The sequence below is a fragment of the Narcine bancroftii genome, chromosome 4 (assembly GCF_036971445.1).
Source record: "Narcine bancroftii isolate sNarBan1 chromosome 4, sNarBan1.hap1, whole genome shotgun sequence".
In the NCBI taxonomy this organism is placed as follows: domain Eukaryota; kingdom Metazoa; phylum Chordata; class Chondrichthyes; order Torpediniformes; family Narcinidae; genus Narcine; species Narcine bancroftii.
This window is the reverse complement of record NC_091472.1, coordinates 194904128-194923695: the sequence shown is the minus strand read 5'-3', so window position 1 is coordinate 194923695 and position 19568 is coordinate 194904128. Positions and strand designations below refer to the sequence as shown.

General features: G+C 34.7%; 1 protein-coding gene across 3 annotated transcripts in view; it reads left to right on the top strand.

The window, feature by feature from the left end:
- Positions 1–19568, top strand: part of dnah10 (dynein axonemal heavy chain 10) — a 677292-nt gene that overhangs the window by 381910 nt on the left and 275814 nt on the right. For all 3 annotated transcript variants that reach the window (XM_069933473.1, XM_069933472.1, XM_069933474.1), the window contains 2 exons: positions 16415–16534; positions 19129–19274. In XM_069933473.1, coding sequence (XP_069789574.1) covers positions 16415–16534; positions 19129–19274 — 266 coding nt within the window. The remainder of the gene's footprint in view (positions 1–16414; positions 16535–19128; positions 19275–19568) is intronic.

Below are 19568 nucleotides of genomic sequence, written 5' to 3'. Positions count from 1 at the left end.
GACTAAATCCATATTTTTTCATTTTCTAAGGGGTCAAATATATCTGATGCAAAAAATTATAATTAAGCAAACCATACCTTACATTGGTCAATTTAGTTACCCCTTCATGACACATAACCTCCTAATCCTCCTGAGGTATATCATAAGTTAAATAACTTTCCCATTTATTTCTAGATTTCTCCAAATTTGGTTTATCCGTACTCTCTTGTAACAACCTATACATATCTGAAATAAAACCCCTTCTTGCTATAGAGGAAATCAGAGACTCAAATTTCATTGACTCAGGTAATCTCATATCCTTTCCATAATTATCCCTTATCAAAGCTCTAAGTTGATATAACAAAGAATTTACTGTTATTCAAAATTTTTCCCTCAATTGATTAAAAGAAGGGAACTGTCCCTCTTCAAAACAATCCTGAATCACCTTTTCACTCTCAGAATGCCATGCCTTTAAATACCTGTTAAACATTGGACAAAGAAATAAGCTGATTTTGACATAACGGAGTTTGAATTGATAATTTATCCTTCGTACCTATAACAGCATTTCTATTAATTCATATCTTTAATAAATGCTTTAATACTGGCATATTATATCCCTGCAATAAACGCAAATTCCATTTGTATATAAACTGATGAACGTCAGGTTCAAAAATACAAGCTAATTCCTCCTGAGCCCAACTAGAAGGGTGCTTAGTATCCATCATTCTACTAAAAGACTTTAACAGTGCAGCTTCATAATAATTTTGAAAATAAGGCAACTGAAGTCCTCCTAACACATACTTCCACATCAACTTCTGCAAAGCTACTCGAGCTAATTTTCCCTTCCATAAAAATTTCATCACCACTGTATTCAAATCTTGGAAAAAGCCCTTTGGAAGTAAACATGGAATTGACTGAAATAAATACCGAATACTGAGGAAAATATTCATTTTGATACAATTTACTTGACCTATTAATGTTAATGGAAGATCCTTCCATTTAATCAAATCCATTTTAATCTTTTTCAACAACGTACATAATTTAATTTATATAAAGATTGATAATCTGCATTCACTATACTGGTACTCCAAAATATTTAATTTTATCAGACCATCTTAATTTCATAATTCCCCTCCAAAACTGGCAGTATTTCACTCTTATCCCAGTTTACCTTGTACCCAGGTAACGTACCAAATTGAACTAAACATTCTTGTAAATATTTCAAAGATTGTTCTGGATGTGTCAAATAAATCAATACATCATAAGCAAATAAATTAATCTTATATTCAACATTTACAATTCTTATCCCTTTAATATTATCATTCTGTCAAAATGCCTGAGCTAATGGTTCAATGACAAATGCAAACAAGGCTGGTGACAATGGACAACCTTAACGTGTTGATTGCGTTAATTTAAATGGCAAAGAGGTTTGGCCATTCGTCACTACCCTAGCAATTGGATTTTTATATAATGCTTTAACCCAACCAGTAAAAAGAGGGCCGAAGTTAAACTTCTCCAACACCTTAAATAAAAAATTCCACTCAACCTGATCAAATGCTTTTTCCGTATCAAGCGCAACCACCTTTGGTCAGTTGGGATACTGTCTTGATGCATTGATCAATGTTATCAATCTAAGAATATTATCAGATGCACATCCATTCTTAATAAAACCTGCTTGATCAACATGCACTAACTGAGGTAAATATTTAGCAAGTCTATTTGCCAATTCCTTAGCTATTATTTTATAGTCCACATTTAATAAAGAAATTGGTCGATACGAAGCTACATTCAATGGATATCTATCTTTCTTTGGAATCACTGTAATTATCACACTTGAACAAGATTCTGGTAATGACTGTTCATCTGTTATTTACAGAAGCATATCCATAAATATAGGAGTCAAATCTTCATAAAACACCTTATAAAATTCTACTGAGAATCCATCATCATCTGGTGACCTTCCATTTGGCATCTCCTGTATAGCTTCTTTAATCTCAAAATCTGTAAACAGAGATTCCAGTTCTTTCACTTCTTCCTTTCCTCAAACCAGTAAATGCAACTTAGATAAAAAAAGATTCAATAGAACCATCATCCTGATTTCCCTCAGAAGTATATAATTTCTGGTAAAATGAATAAAATTGGTCATTAATTTCCTGAGGTTTATAAGTAACTATTGAATTCTTTTTAACAGCATTAATAGTTTTTGACACCTGTTCCATTTTTAATTGTCAAGCTAATACCTTATGAGCCCTCTCACCTAACACATAATAACGTTATTTAGATCTTTGAATTAGGCGCTCATACTGATACGTTTGTAAAGTATTATAACATAATTTCAACTAGCTAACCCTTTTGTGACCTTCTTCTGAATTTCTTTTTCCAACTCAATGATTTGTTTCTCCAAAGCTAAACTTTCTGCCAAATACTGTTTTTTTAACTTTTGTAGAAGAACTAATAATTTGACCACATAAATATGCTTTCAAAGCATCCCATAAACTAAAATTACTATGTACTGAATTAGTGTTTTCAGTCAAAAACAAAGCAATCTGTTCCTTAACAAAAGTAATAAACTCCAGCTTCTTCAATAACATTACATTAAATCTCCACCGATAAGTTGATTGCATAACCTCCGAACCAACACAAGATATAAACAACATAGAGTGACCAGATATAATCCTACACTCTTATATTCAGTCTGCACAACTTTAGCTTGAAAATGTGCCAAAATCAAAAACAAATCTATTCTAGAAAATGAATCATGCCTTGATGAATAAAAAGAAAAATCTTTTTCCATCGGATTTATCCTCGAAATTTCAACTAAATTCAAATCTTTCATCAAGAATCCCATTTGTACTGGATCCAAAACACAATTGAAATCCCCTCCAATTAGAATATTTTCATTAGCCTGATTTAATATTAGAAAAGCCTCAGACATAAATCGATCATCATCTACATTAGGCATATAAACATTCAACAATGACCACGGTTCTGCAAAATTTTTACAATTCACCATCAAAACCCTTCCAGCAATCTCCGTAAATGATTCCAACTCAAACGGTATTTTCTTATGAATCAAAATCGCCACAACCTGTGCCTTAGAATTAAAAGAAGAGCAACCACATACCCTACTCAGTCTCTCTTCAGCTTTAAATGTTCTATTTCCGTCAAATATGTTTCTTGTAAAAAGGCAATATCAACTTTCATTTTTTTAATATAAACAAATACATGTTTATCCTTAATCGATTACTCAATCCCTGTACATTAAAAGTTGCAAAATTCAAATTAAACATTTCATTACCTTAAAAATATACACACTTCACACTACAACAAAATATCGCTCCCCTTGCTGAAAAAAACCCTCTAAATAAAATACAAAAAAAAACACCAATAAAATAAAAAGTTTTATTTCTCTCCCCGAACTACATTAATGTAGTAACTCCCCAAAACTCTGGGTGTGGTAAAACCTACTAGTGGCAGATGACTATTGAAAGTTTCAGAGCCATCCACCCTCCTCTCCCAGTCAAACTATTCCACAATTATTAATCAGTCACATTCAACCCAATGATTCCAATCCCAAAGACTATTCTGGGTTTTCAATATCAAGCAGACTCTGTATCAAATCAACCTTTTTTCCATTCTTTCCATTCTTCCCATTCTGTTTATCAAATGCCCTCCTTTTAGGTGACGATATCAGTGAATGACCACCTCCTCGCAAATTTGGCAATGAATTAGCAAATATTAATGCATCATGATCATTCTCAAAAAATTGAGACTGAAAATTTCCATTAAAAACTTTCAATACAGCAGGATAATGAAAAGCAAATTTATAACCATTTCTCCACAACTCTTCTTGCCCACCAGGTACAGATCAATTTGTGCCCAGGATGGTACACCTCTTCCCTGGAAGAGAGAGGCAATGTATCTTGACTGAGCTGCCCAATAGTATTTTTTAAAGTCTGGCATTCTCAGTCTGCCCAGACTCTAGTCCCATGATAATTTTTTCATAGAGACCCTTTCCACCTTACCAATCTAGAGAAACATTTTGACCTTGTGTAGCAGCTGTTTGAAGAAACCCCAGGGCAACAGCATGAAAAAGATACTGGAATCTTGGCAACACATTCATTTTAATGATGTTAATCCTGCCCACTAACATTATGGGCATGAGCGGCCATCTGTTTAAGTCCTCCCCGTCTCTCTCCAGCAAGGGGGCATAATTTAACATATAAATTATTCAAGTTGCCATCAATATTAACTCCCAGGTATTTGATCCCCTTCTGTGGCAACTTTAAATTGCTATTTTCTTTAAGTTGGCTTTAATTCCCTTCGTTGAGTGACATCACCTCACTTTTTTCCCCAAATGAGCTTATACACAGAGAGTTTCTCATAGTCCTTCAGTACCACATGCAATCGGGGCAAAGAAATCGCGGGGTCTCTCAGATATATCAGCACATCATCAACAAATAAGGTGATTTTGTGCTCCTCCTGGCCCACTCTATAATCTTTAATGTCTAGGTCCTGCCGAATGGCCTCAGCCAATGGTTCCATTGCAAGCACGAACAGAGCCGGTGATAGTGGGCACCCTCATCTACTAGATCTGGAAAGTGGGAAAGCTGAAGAAATTTGTCCAGTGGTCACAGCCTTGGCCTTGGGCGCAAGGTATAGAGCCATAATCCAATTATGAAAAGTTGGCCCTAGCCCCACGTTCTCCAGCACTTAAAATAAAAATTCCCACTTCAGTCTGTCAAAACATTTCTCTGCATCGGGGAGACAGCCAATCCCCTCTCATTTCTAGTTTGTGCCAGATGGATTACACTCAAGAGTGCCAATGTTGACTGCTGCTTGTCTCTCCTGCACAAAGCTTGCCTTGCGTTTGTTCATTAATTTCGGCAAATGCAACGCCAATCTGTTTGCCAGGGCCTTGGAAAGGATCTTGTAATCAGTATTCAGCAGAGAAATTGGTCTTTAAGAAGAGGGCAAAAGTGGATCTTTACACTTCTTTAAGATCATTGTAACAATTGCCATTGTGAAAGATTCCGGGAGGGTCCGTGTTACCCTTGCCTGGTCCATCACCTCTATATATAGAGGCATTAGTAAGTCCTTAAATTCTCGATAAAACTCAGTTTGGAATCCGTTCTCCCCCGGAAATTTACCAGTTTGTGGTGCACTCAATGCTTTACCCAGCTCTTCCTCTGTAAGAGGAAGGTCTAGTCCCGCCTGCTCCCCCAGGCTTAAATTTGGGATATCCAATCTGGCTAGAAACTCATCCATTTGATTAGGATCCCTAGCCAATTCAGATTTATACGGTCCTTTATAAAATTCTCTGAAGGTCTCATTAATTTCCTTTGGTTTATATGAGATCTGGTCGCTCCCTGTTTGTATTGTTTGTATTGATTGTTCTGCTCTTAACTGCCAAGCCAGGACCTTATGAGCCCTTTACCCCAACTCATAACACTTTTGCCTTGACCTCATAAGGGCCTTCTCCATACTATTCGTCTGAAGTATATTATATTCCAATTTCTTGTTTGTAAGAGCTCTATAGTGGTCCTCTGAGCCTGATTACTGAAAATCCTTCTCCAATTGGGTAATGTCATTTTCCAATTCCTCCACCTCCCTCATATAATTTTTCTTGACCATCTTTGTATACCCAATTATCTGGGCCCTTAAGTATGCCTTAAGGGTGTCCCACAGAAGAAATTTATCTGGAGTAGAGGGGCAGTTGTACTCCCAGAACAGGGCTATTTCGATTCTTATGAAACAACAAAACATTTTTTTCAACAACAGTGTTAAGACATCACCTGCATGCTGTGTCCACCTTATCTGGTATTTCTATGGTCAAAACTAGGGGGTATGGTAAAAACCAGGAGGGGATGGTCCGAGATAATCCTTGCCCTATACTCAGCTTCCATCATCCTACACTCTATATGGACTGAAGCCAGAAAAAAATTATTCTAGAGTAGGAATCATGTTGCTTTGAGTAAAACAAGTAATCCCTCTCTCTTGGATACTTTTTTCTGCCACAGATCTATCAAATCCAGCTCTCTCATGGAGTCAATGGTGGCTTTTGCCACTCTAGTCTTAGTTATTCATTTTGTGTATTTATCCAGCACAAGATCCAGGCATAGATTAAAGTCCCCCCCGCCCCCTCATTAGAATATTTTCATTTGCCTCTGCCAATCATTAGGAAATGTCCTATATAAAATTTTTATTATCATAATTGGGGCCGTACACATTCACTAGGGTCCAGGGTTCTGAATATATCTGACAGTGCACCATGATGAATCTTCCCATTTTGTCTGCAATCACCCTCTTCACCTGCACTGTTAAATGCATCTCTTGGAGGAAGGCCAGATCGATCGTCATTTTTTTGATGTGTGCCAAGACCCTTTTTCATTTCACCGACCCATTTAAGCTGTTAACATTAATAGTAGCATACTTTACACTTTCAGCCATTACATGCAGGTTCCCTCCCCAAGTGTTTTCCCCCGCATATGTACCCCGCCACCTCCCACAGCCCCAACCTTTTACCATCCACCCGTTGCTCCACTCCATCCTAGCCGCAACAAGCCCTGGAGAAGAAAAAAGAATGCCATAAATCCATTCATCCACAACACCATAACATACATTCCCACTCACAACCATTTTCCTCAAAATAATAAAAGGGAACACATACCCCATACACACCATTCATAAATCTCACTGCCCTCCATTCACACCTCTGGCAGTCTTCTACTCTTCTCACCGCCGATGCTTCTTAACTACTGCCACCTTGACATTCCCTTACTTCTCTCCATTCATTCAGTCCCAGAACTCTCCCAGACCCTTGCATATAATATATTTTATCTTTTTTAGAAATCAGAAAACAGCCCAAGACCCCATTTTCTATATAGCACAGAATTCTAAGTCCTCCTAGTCCATCAGTTTTAATAATTTTTAAAGTCTTATGATCCCTTTTACTCTTTTCCACTTGGTCCACCATTTAGTGCTGGCAGAGTATTTATAAGTTGACACACATTTTCTTTTTCTGAAAAAATGTTTTCCCCACCCCCTCCCCCGCAACATAATTTTCAAGGGAGTGGGGTGGCACAGAACATAATCATAGCCCTGCTGTTTTGGTGATCAAAGTCTTTCCATTTCTTGAGCAGATCTGCACTAGTATCTGGATAAAAGAACACTTTCGACTCCCTGTACTCCAGAGGGGCTCCCCACTGGATTACCCCTTTTTCCGCTGTCCCTAATATTCTTTTCACGATCTTGAAAATACTTTAACTTTATAAGGATTAACCAGGGCCTTTGTCCTGGCTTAGGGATTGTGGCTCTAAACATTCTTTCTATTTTAATGGGGGAACATTGTTGGGCCGCCTATTTCCTCCCTGTGCTTTCCCTTTTTTTGTTGATTGAAGCTTCTTCATTCTCTTCCTTCTTCCTTCAATGGGCAGGACTTTTTTTTTTCCTTTTTTTTTGATTTTAGGACTTTTTAATGCTGCTTTCTGGTCAAGGTCTGGAGCTCCTAGGTTTTGCGATCTTCTAGACAGTCACCATCAATGACCCCCTCCCCCCCAAACCAGGCAAGTCATTAAATAAATTGTATTTAAGATTAAAAGAATATGGTGTAGTATCTGGTTATAAAATAAATTGTGATAAAAGTGAAATAATAGTAATGGCAGATTATGAGCAATGTAAAAAGGAAAGTCAATTTAAATGGCAGAGAGATGCAATTAAATATCTAGGTAGTAAAATTTACAATAATTTACATAACTTATTTAAATTGAATTATACACCATTGCTTAATAAAAATAGAAGATTTATGAAAATTGAAGGAACTACCTATAACTTTTAATAGGAAGGGTTAATTGTATAAAAATGAATATATTTCCTAGAATACAGTACTTATTTCAAATAATATTTATTCCATCAAAATTTTTTCAAGAACAAAGTAAGCATGTAAGAAAATTTATTTGGAAAGGACAAATGACAAGAGTTGCATTAGAAAAAAAAATAACATGGAAATTTGAATTAGGAGGACAACAATTAGCAAATTTTAACAATTTTTATAGAGCAGCACAATTGAGATTTCTTTCTTTTTTTTCAAGAGGGAGAGAAGCCAGCATGGATTCATATAGCGATGAATAAAATAGGAGAATATAAATCAGAGAATTTTATATATAAATGGTTGTTTATTGGAGATAGAGATATTCCTTTCTTAAAACTTTTAAAAAAATATGGAGTAAGATACATTTGGAAATAGGAATAATAAATTTTCAGATACCAGGAACAATATTGAATCAGATTCAACTTATTCCTTTTACAATAAATAATAATATTTAAATATTTGGTTTAACAAAGGAATTAAGACAATAAAAGGTTGTTTTCAAGGTACAATTTTAATTACATTTGAACAATTGAAAAGTAAATATGGAATACAAAACAATACAATATTTTCTTATTATCAGTTAAAGGCAAATTTAAGAGATAATTTTGGTCCAGATTTGATATTATCTGGACAAAGTCATTTGGAACAATTAGTTACAGTTATAACTATTAAAAAGTTTATATCAATTATGTATACAATTTTGCAAAAATGAATGTATAAACCAGGAGTTCATAAGTCAAGACAAAGATGGGAGAAAGATTTAAAAATAGATATTCAATACCTGCAGGGAACTAATCCAATTTAAAAAATTTAATCCAAATCCTAACTTTTTTAATACCTTAAATAAAAAGTCTCACTCTAATCTATCTTTCTGCATCTAAAGCTACTGCAACACTTTAATCACCTCTTTTTTGTGATAAATGAATTATGCTAAGTAATCTAGCTACATTTTCTGAAGATTGTCTTTTTTTAACGTACCCTGTCTGATCCATATTAATTAATTTAGGTAAGAAATTATTCATTCAATTTGCCTAAACAATTGCTACTATTTTCTAATCCATATTTAATAGAGATACAGGCCTATAAGATGAAGGTTTAAAGGATCTCTCTTTTTTAGGAATCACAGTAATTATTGCCATTGAAAAAGATTCTGGAAGAGTAGAGGTTTGAGAAGCTTGATCCAGAACTTGCATAAATATGGGAATTAATAAATCGTTAAATTCTTTATAAAATTCAGATGAAAAGCCATCTTCTCCTGGAGATTTGTTACTTTGTAAAGAGCTGATTTCTTCTCTTACTTCTGCCTCAATAAATGGAACATCAAGTTCAGACTGTTCTTCTAAACTTAGCTTGTACAATGTTATCTGTGATAAATAATCATTAATTTTAGCTTCATCTCCTAAATATTCTGAAGTATATAATTTCATATAAAAATTTCTAAAAGATTCATTTAATTCTTGCGTATCTTTTTAAATTGCATTAATTGTTCTCGAGGTTTGTTCCACTTTCAATTGCCAGGCTAATTCTTTATGAATCTCTCATCTAATTCATAATGCCTTTGCCTTGTCCTAATGAAAGCTTTTCCAGTTCTATAAATTTGTAATGTATTATATTGTAACTTTTTATTATCTTTAGAAACAGATTTTTGAAGGTCCTTTTTCAAAACTGTAATTTCTTTTTCTAATTGATCTACTTCTCTCATATAATCTTTTTTTAAATTTAGATATAAAATTTATAATTTGCTCTTGTAAATATGCCTTTAAGGTGTCCTATATGATAAATTTATCATTTATCGAATTCCACTTTGTATCTCAAAATATCCCAATATGGTTTTGAACAAAATCACAAAAATTTTTCGTTTTTAACAATAAAGCATTTAAATGTGTTCTTGAAGAGAAGCTATATACACTCCCAATTTCTTAATATATACTAGAATTCTCTTTTTATTTTTCTGTTTAGCCCGTTAACATTAAAATTTACAACTTAATACCTTATTCATCTCAAGCAAATATTCATCAATTCCTCTCCCTCACCCATTCCTTCAGGTATCCTCCAGATCAAAAAAAAAAACCTGTGTATCTGCATGCACCCCCTCTAGCAATCCAAAAGAAGAAAAACAAAAGCAATTATGCAAAATAATATGTGCACAAAAGTTGATACCTACAACAATATAGGAAAAAACCCTCCCAATAAGTGTTGTTTAATACAACACTAACTCCTTCCATTTTACAAGTTGTGACCAAAGTCACAAATACACAGATAATCCCACAGAAATCCATAACTCCAACTCCTCCCAACTCCCCTTGGTATATTCAATATGTAAGGTTCAATCACATGATTACAATAACAATTCAAAAATCAAAAGGAAATGACATAATAAAAAATACATCGCCAAATGTTTCCACCTTATTTATAAAGTTGTTATGCGCCCAGAGGACCCCAAAACTCAGCAGCAATAGATATTCACCAAGACAAATGATTACTTAAACAAAAGTTGCTTTTAATTATCTTTAAACATGAAAACAGAATCATGCTTTAACTTATCACTATTGACTTAACTAACTTAACTTAACCCCCTTCTAATTCTAAGTGCATATGTATGTAATGTGTGTGTAAGTTCAGAAAAGTTCTTTAGTTCACAATCTCACTTCTCATTCCTTCAAGTTCATTGGTTGCAGGTAATTCTTATACTGTGCACAGAATTTAACATTTATAAAGTTCATCAGGCTTTGGTGCTTGAAAGGTAAATGGTTACCGCTCAGGAAGGTTCTTGTCGGTTTTCATAGAGAGATTCGTTTTTCCAGGACATCCACATCTGATTATGACAGAGTATTTAGAGGTGGCTTGGGAGGAATTGTTAGAGCAGCTTGCACACACACATTTTAAAACACAGAAAATTTGCAGGACTTTTGCAGAATGCTTTTTGCAGGAGGCAACAAAGTATTGACAGCAGCTTGCCTGGGAGAGCATGTGATCTTTGCAGGCAGAGGAGAACTGTTTTGCTCTCAGAGAGGGAGGGTGTGAAACAGAGAGAGGAGTCACAAAAATTATTTCCAGAAGCTGACAAACTTTGGAAGGCTGCCTAGTCAACGGAGAAGACCGGCTGTGTGAAAGGTAACCTGAAAGAAAGAGAACCCTGAAGGGGGAAAGTTTCATCAGCAAGACTGATTGCGGATGTCCAGGAAATGGAATCTCTCTCTGAAAACCAGCAAGAACCCTCCTGAGTGGCAATCATTTGCATGTTAAGCACCAAAGACTGGTGAACTTGGTTAATGCTAAGTTCTGTGCACAGTACAAGAATTGCCTGTAACCAATGAGATTGGACTGTGATCCAAAGAACTTTTCTAATTTTAAATATATATTACACACACCTGTACTTAGTATTAGTTGGGGGGGGGGGGGGGGGGATTAAGTAGTTAGGTAGGTTAAGTAATGTTAAAGTTTAATTCTGTTTTCTTGTTCAATTATAATTAAAAACTACTTTTGTTTAATTAACCCTGTGTTGTAATGCATTATCTATTGCTGCTGGTTTTTGGAGTCCTCTGGACTCTGTAACATGATTTAATTCCATCTTCCATCAGCCACTTCAGTGTTTTTCTGACAAAACTTGCCCCTTCAGGATCTCCAGATGGTAACCTCTTTCTTTCAAGTCACTACAGAGTTCCTTTTTGTTTCTTTTAATCCAAGTGAAACATTAGACAACCAGTCCTCTCTTCCTGCATGAACCACAAAGGCTTTGACCAGGCTGAATGAAGCATTCACAACCTGTCTTCCAAATGGGGTTTTCCACAAGCTTACCAGTTTGTCCTGTTCCAGTTCCAGTTACTGCTGACTGTAAAACTGTAGATCTGATTTCTGAGTCTCTCTCTCTCTCTCTCTCTCTCTCTCAATCTCTCTCTCTCTCTCACTCTCTATCAGAGAGAAAGTCTGATTTACTCTTTCTGCTTGCAAAACCACATGCCCTCTTAGAATAGCAAGTTCCACTCCAAACAATCTGCGGCTCCAACAAGCTTTTTCATCTGTTGCCTTTTTGTAAACAACAATCCATTAGTGAATCTCTTGGGGACTCTGCAAAGCTTCTGCAAAGACTGTTGGCCCTGACATGTCTCGCATTAGCAGAACTCCAATATTTTAAATAAGATCTGTTTTAAAGTGTTTGTTTTTGACCTAAACTAAAACCTGCCCCAATTTATCTCCCAAAAACATATCTATATTTTGTTACAAAGTTAAGATAAAGAAAGAAAAATAAATTGTTAATTGTATCATTCATAATAACCACTAAAGGTTAAGATTCAGAAAGACTCTGAGCATATTCTTCCACTTGAGCGAAATTTGTAAAGAACCTGTTCTGTTTTCCCGGACCAAAAATCTTCAAAGACACAGGGGATTGAAGAAGAAACATAACCTTTTCTAAAAAAAAATTACTGAATTAAATTCTTTCCTTATTCTCAACAGGTTTTCATTCAAATCAGGATAAAACATAACAAAGGACCTTGTTGTTACTTTGCTCATTTCACAGCAAGACTTTTTCTCTGTCTTGATAAAGCAGAAATTTTATTAATATAGATTGGTTAGGTTGAGGTCTCAAAGCCCTATGAGTTCTTTCAATTTCAATCTTGTTTTCAAAGTTGTCTTCTCCCAATACTTTAGGAATCTAAACTTTTTAAAAAAATAATTTATTTAAGCAACATATATATGGTAATAATAACAATCAATAACAAATCACAATATTACAGTGTTAACAAATATGTGTTGGAAGTGTAAATATAGAAAGAAAAAGAAAGTAAAAACAGAAACTAGAACTAAAAAGTTTTTAAAAACCCTAAACCCCCACCCCCCTTAACTAATCTAAATATATTGTATAATACATAATAACAAAACTGGTTAGGAGAATTTTTAATAAAAAATATAATTTTAATCTCTTGATTTAGCATAGGGGCCCAAAATTTGTAGGAATGAGGAATATTTACTCCTTAAATTATAAGTATTTTTTTCTAAAGGGATACAACTTTGAATCTCAGTATACCATCTTTCTAATGTTAATGAAATATCAGATTTCCACATTACAGTAATACATTTCCTTGCTATTATTAAAGCTAATTTAACAAATCCAACAGAACCGACAAAGATAACTTTGGTGTAATACTTCCAAAATTTCCCAATAGCAATAATTCAGGATTTAACGGAAAAGTCACATTAGTGACTCATTGTAAAAAGTTACTAATGGAAACCCAAAAAGGATTACATTTTGAACAAGACCATGTAGAATGAAGAAAAGTTCCCACTTCTTTACCACATCTAAAACATTGATCTGATAAATTTAATTTCCATTTACTCAATTTCTGAGAGTAATATATAATTGATGTAAAAAAATTATAGTGAAGTAGTCTATATCTTACATTAATAGTATTAGGCATAACTTATTTACATAAATCTTGTCAAACCTGTTAATCTATTATTATATCTAAGTCTTGCTCCCATCTTTCTTTAGAATTCAACAAACCTACTTTAGGTGCTTGTTGTTGTAACAAAATGTATGCTATTGAAATAAATTTTTTAATCATTTCATCCATTATAATTTGTAAGATTCTTTAAAGTCATGTCAGATTCTAATTTCTCCCTTAGATAAGCTCTTAATTTAAAATAACAAAATAACTTATTACAAGGAATACCATATTTAATTTTTAATTGATCAAAGAACATTAATCTATCATTATCATAATAATCTCCCAATTTTAAAATTCCTTTATTATTCCAAATATTTAAAAAAGGATTATCTTTTGAAAAGATTAATAGTGAATTAATTAATGTTTTTTTCAAGAGAAAGAATACCCATCAATTTCTAATTCAACATTATTCCAAATAATAATTAGGTGTTTTAATATCGAGGCATCTTTATCCATTGTTATTAATTTTGGTTCCCATTTGTAGATAAACTCCTCTGATATATTTTCTTCAATTTTATTTAATTTAATTTCAACCCAAGATGGTTTAGTTTTTACAAACATAGAAACTAAAAATCTTAGTTTTACTTCCTTATAATAATTCTTGAAATTAGTAAATTGTAATTCTCCTAGTTCATACTTCCATGCTAATTTCTCCAAAGAGTTTCTTAACATTTTTCCTTTTCAAAGAAATTTCCTAACTTGTTTATTTAAATCTTGAATAAACTTTTGAGATATAGGGATAGGTAAATTTTAAAATAAATACTGAATTCTTGGAAAATGTTCATTTTAATACAATTAACTCTTCCAATTAACATAATAGGTAAATTCACTTTTCTTTTAGATCTTCAACTATTTTCTACAATATTGGGATATAGTTTAATTTATATAGGTTTTTCAGATTATTATCAATACGAATACCAAATATTTAATCCTATCTGTCCATTTAAACTGAACTTTTTGTCGACACTGTGAATAATCTCCTTGTACCAATTTCATTAATTCACTTTTATCCCAATTTATTTTATATCCTGAGTAAGAAAAATTGGGCAGATGTCTCAATCTTTCAGTTTAAATAGATCAAGTTGCAAGGAGGTCCTCTATCACCGGCCTTGTTTGTCTTAACTATAGAACCACTTGCACAAAAGATTTGTGATGATCGACAGTTGAAAGGGTTTACAATAAATCAAACTGAATACAAAATTAATTTATTTGCTGATGATGTCTTAGTTTATTTAACTGAGACACAATTGTCATTACCAAGACTATATAATCAGTCATTAGAATATAGGAATCCAATCTTCTCTTTTTGTTATGTTCTTATAAATACAAATAAAAGCTCCAAACTGTGTATCATTTTACTTTCCCCACACCTACAGTTATACTGCCGATCAGCAATGAATTAGGAAAATTGAAAGACACGAATAGTATCTGGACCTTCTTTACCTTCTGAGAAACCTACTACGTTAATTTATTTCTTCTATTAAAATTCTCCAAGATATCCACTTTATCAGAAAGCTTTTCATTTACTGTAATTAAACCAGTAGTTTTACTTTCTACATTAGTCACCGTCTTCAACATGCTGTACATCATCCTGCACTCTAGTAATTGTTTCTCTAATTTCTTTTTTCATTTTATTTACAACTTCCAACACTTTATCAATTTCTTCTTTCATCTTTTTAATTTCAGCTTTAACCTCCTTTAAACCTTCTATTATTTTCCCCTTTATTCCTTTAATCTGTTTCATTATTATTACAGATAACTCCTCGGCCTTGGTTTGAGGATTAAATTTAATTTCTTTCATTACCTCTTCTTCTTGAATCCCTTCTTCCTCTTCTGACCTCTTCCTCATCTTCAGCTGATGAGGCTCCTCTTGAGCCTGATTTGTCCTCCTATTTTTCTGGTCTTGTATGTACAGTCAGATAATATTTGTCTTGAACTTGAACTTACCTCACTATCTACTTGCAATGAGTGAGGACTTGGGTCCCCAGATCCCTATGTATATTAATGGTTTTCAGAGCCCTGCCATTATCTGTATATGTTCCCCTCACATTTGACTTCCCAAAGTGCAACACCTCACACTTATCTGGATTAAACATAATTTCTCTGCCCAGATCTATGCCTTATCTGTATTCTATTTTATTCTCTGCCCTCTACACTGTCCACAATGAAATTAGTTGATGCTATGAAGTTATTAAAATCAACTCAATATCACCAGTTTCATTCGTGTTCTACAAGGTGAAAAGAATGTAAAGACAGAACGTTGTTAAAAATGGAGAATGGCTATAAAATTCTTCGCTATCCATCTATCCTTATAATTCATTGCTGATTGGGAGCACAGTATAACTGTAGGTGTGAGAAAATTGAAATGGCAGTCAGATATTTTGGAGCTTGTATTTGTATTTATAAAAACATAACAAAGAAGAGCAAGTGTAGGCCATCTGGGCTGTCGAGTCAGTTCTGACATTTAATAAGATCATGGCTGATCCATCCATGGACTCAACTCCAAGGACTTTTTTTTTCTCTCCATAACCCTTAATTCTTATGCTATGAAAAAATCTATCCCACTGTATCTTAAATATATTTCATGCTGCAACCTCTCCCGCTTTCTTTGGCAGAGAATTCCACAGATTCACTACTTTGTGGGAGAAGCAGTTCCTCCTAATCTCCATCCTAAATCTATTCCCACCCCCCCCCCCCCACCAAGTCTTAACCTACCAATGGAAATAATTTTCCTGCCTCTATCTTTGAACATAAAGCACAAAATTAAAATGTATGGTATGTACTCAGGAAATGTAATGAAAGGAAGGTTCACGAGACTGATATAAAGGGTTGTCCCCTATAAATAACCTGGACCTGGATTTCAAAGAAAGAGAAGCTCTTAAGATATATGAGGTTTTGAAAAGCTTTATAAAATTAATGGTAAGTGGATATTTTCCTTCATGGGGCAATTTTATCTTATTGAAAGGCAAAGCACTTTTTGCTAACATCTGTTCCTATTACTATGTTTTTAAGTGATTGTTAATGATGTGCGGAGTTTCAAGAAGATGCAGCTTTTAATACTAATTACTCAGGAATTTTATCTATGTCTAATGAGGCAAAGTTGTTATGTTTGTTCTAGGCCAGCTGCCAACGCTTTATGATTTTCATTTTGATGATGAGAAACTGAAATGGATTCCATGGTCCAAGCTTGTGCCTAAATATATCCACAGCCCTCAAGTGAAATTTTTAGATATCCTTGGTAAGTCTTTGAAATTAAATAACGCTGTGCATTAGATTGGATATTGGGGTTTTGGTACAGTGCTACAATTTTCCTAATTCATTGCTGATTGGCAGTATAACTGTAGGTGTGGGGAAAGTAAAATGGTACACAGATAGTTTGGAGCTTTTATTTGTATTTATAAGAACGTAACAAAGAGAAGCAGGAGTAGGCCATTTGGACCATTGAGTCAGTTCTGTCATTTAATAGGATTGTTGCTGATCAGGTTATGGACTCAGCTCCACCGACCTACTTTTTCCCCATAATCCTTATTTCCTCTGCTATGCAAAAATCTATCCGTCTTTATCTTAATATATTTCATGCAGCAACCTCACTGTTTTCTTGGGCAGAGAATTCCACAGATTCACCACTTTCTGGGATTATCTCCATCCTAAACCTACTCCACCAAATCTTGAGATTATGTTCTCTGGCTCTAGTCTCACCTACCAATGGAAACAATTTTCCTGCCTCTGTCTTATCTATCCCTTTCATAATTTTATGATTCTAAATTACTATGAGTCTAAACCCTTCATCTCTGGCATTAGGCTGGTGAATGTCCTCTATACTGTTTCCCAAAGCCAGTATCTCCTTTCTCATTTTGGTGATTGTCAGTTTCGGGGTGGTCAGCGGTTATATAACTTATTTGATAGCCAGGAATGAACTTAAGAAATTACTTAACTGAGCTAGAAGGTGGCACAAAAAATAATTGGGAAGTAGATTAAGGAAAACCCTAAAGTGTTCTATGTATTATGTGAAGAACAGAAAAATGATGAGAGAGAAGGAAGTCCACTTAAGGATAAAGGAGGCAACATGTGCCTGAAGAGAGAAGGAAGTATGAGAGGCCCTAAATGAATACTTTGCTTCAGTGTTCACCAGAGAGAAGGAATTTGGTCAAAGTGATATCAGTATAGAACAGCCTTATGTACTGGTGCATGTTGAGGTTAAGAAGGTGGAAGTACTGGATCGTCTTAAGAACATTAGGATTGAAAAGTCCCTCGGACTGGACAAGGTATACCCCAGGTTACTATAGTAAACAAGGGAAGAGATTGTTGGAGCTTTGGCAATGATTTTTGCTTCTTTCTTGGCCACTGGAGAGAATTGCAGATATGGTCCCATTGTTTAAAAAATGGTAATAGGGAGAATCTTGGTAATTATAGACCTGTGAGTCTTATATAAGTGGTGGGCAAACTATTGGAGAGGATTCTTAGAGACAGGATTTATGAGCATGTAGAGAAATATACTATTCTCAGGGACAGTCAGCATGGCTTTGTGAGGGAGAGATTGTGCCTCATGAGCCTAATTAAGTTTTTTGATTAAGTAACAAAATAAATTGATGAAGGTAGGATGGAAGATATGGTGTATATGGATTTTAAGAATGCATTTAACAAGGTTCCCCATGGTAGATTCATTCAGAAAGTCATGGGGTCATGGGATCCATGGAACCTTGGCTGTGTGGATTCAGAATATGGCTTGCCTGCAGAAAGTAGAGGGTATTAGTAGATGAAATGTATTCTACCAGTGACTGGTGGAGTTCCACAGGGATCTGTTCTGGGATCCTTGCTCTTTGTGATTTTTATAAAATGTGATTTTTATAAATTACCTGCATGAAGAAGTAGAGTGAAGGGTCAGTAATTTTTCAGATGATGTGAAGGTTGGAGGTTTTGAAGATAACAGAAAGTTGTTGTAGGTTACAAGAGGATATTGGCATAAAAGTAGCAGATGGAGTTCATTCTGGATAAATATGAAGTGATACATTTTGGAAGGTAAAATTTGAAGATAAAGTACATGGTTAATGGCAGAATTCTTAACAGTGTGGTAGAATAGAGGGATCTTTGGGTCCAAATCCATAGTGCTCAAGGTTGCCATGCAGGTTGATAGGGTAGTTAAAAAGGCTTTATTTGTAAGTGATTGAGTTCAAGAGTCATGAGGTAATGTTGCAGCTCTATGAAACTCTGGTTAGACCAAGTTGCCTCATTACAGGAGGGATGTGGAAGCAATGGAGAGGGTACAGAGGAGATTTTCCAGGATGATGCCTGGATTAGAGAATGTGTCTTATGAGGCAAACAGAGCTAAGGCTTTTCTCTTTAGAGTGAAGAAGAATGAGAGGTGACTCAATAGAGGTCTACAAGATTATGAGAGGCATAGATAGGGTGGACAGCAAGGACGGAGAAAGGTAACTGGGACATCTTGTGGAAATCAATGGAGTCAGAGAGAACATGTAAACTCTGCACTGAGAACATAAAGGTCAGGATTGAAATCAGGCCACAGGAGCACCACAGGTAGTGTACCAATGTGCCCCCTGTTTAATTTTTGTTCTCTAAACTACTGCTCAGAATTCAAGAGGGTACATATTCAATTGGTCATTTGTAATCTCTTCCTTCTGCAAAGGCTATCTGTCATTGCTGGGAGTGGAGAAGGGATAATGTTGTTGAATAGATGAAAAAAGTATAATCAGCATGTAAATATAGCAATAATAGAAATAATTGGTAGGATTTATTCTCAACGAAAATATTTTTAATGTATTGAAATCAATTTGTATAGTTTGTCATTGTTAAACTTTGCTTAATTGTTTACAGTTCCTACTGTTGATACTACACGTATCAGCTGGCTGTTGGGAGAGATGGTGAAAATTAAACATCCGGTACTGCTGGTGGGGGAATCTGGAACCTCCAAGACAGCCACAACACAGAATTTCCTCAAAAATCTGAACGCCGATGTTACTGTATGTGCCCGTGTTTTATTGGTTCTCGTGTTCTTAACTAATATATATTTAATTTTCAAGAAGAAATTTCCTGACTTAGTGGCCCTTTTGGGTGGGTGTCCAACGACAAATCCTTTAGTGTAGTAGTTGTCAATCTTTTTTTTCACTCACATACCACTTTAAGCAATCCCTATGCCATCGGTGCTCTGTGATTAGTAAGAGATTGCTTAAGGTGGTACGTGAGTGGGAAGAGAAGGTTGAGATTCATCGCACTAGACCCCCAATTGTTACTAAAATATTTTGCTTGAGAAAAAT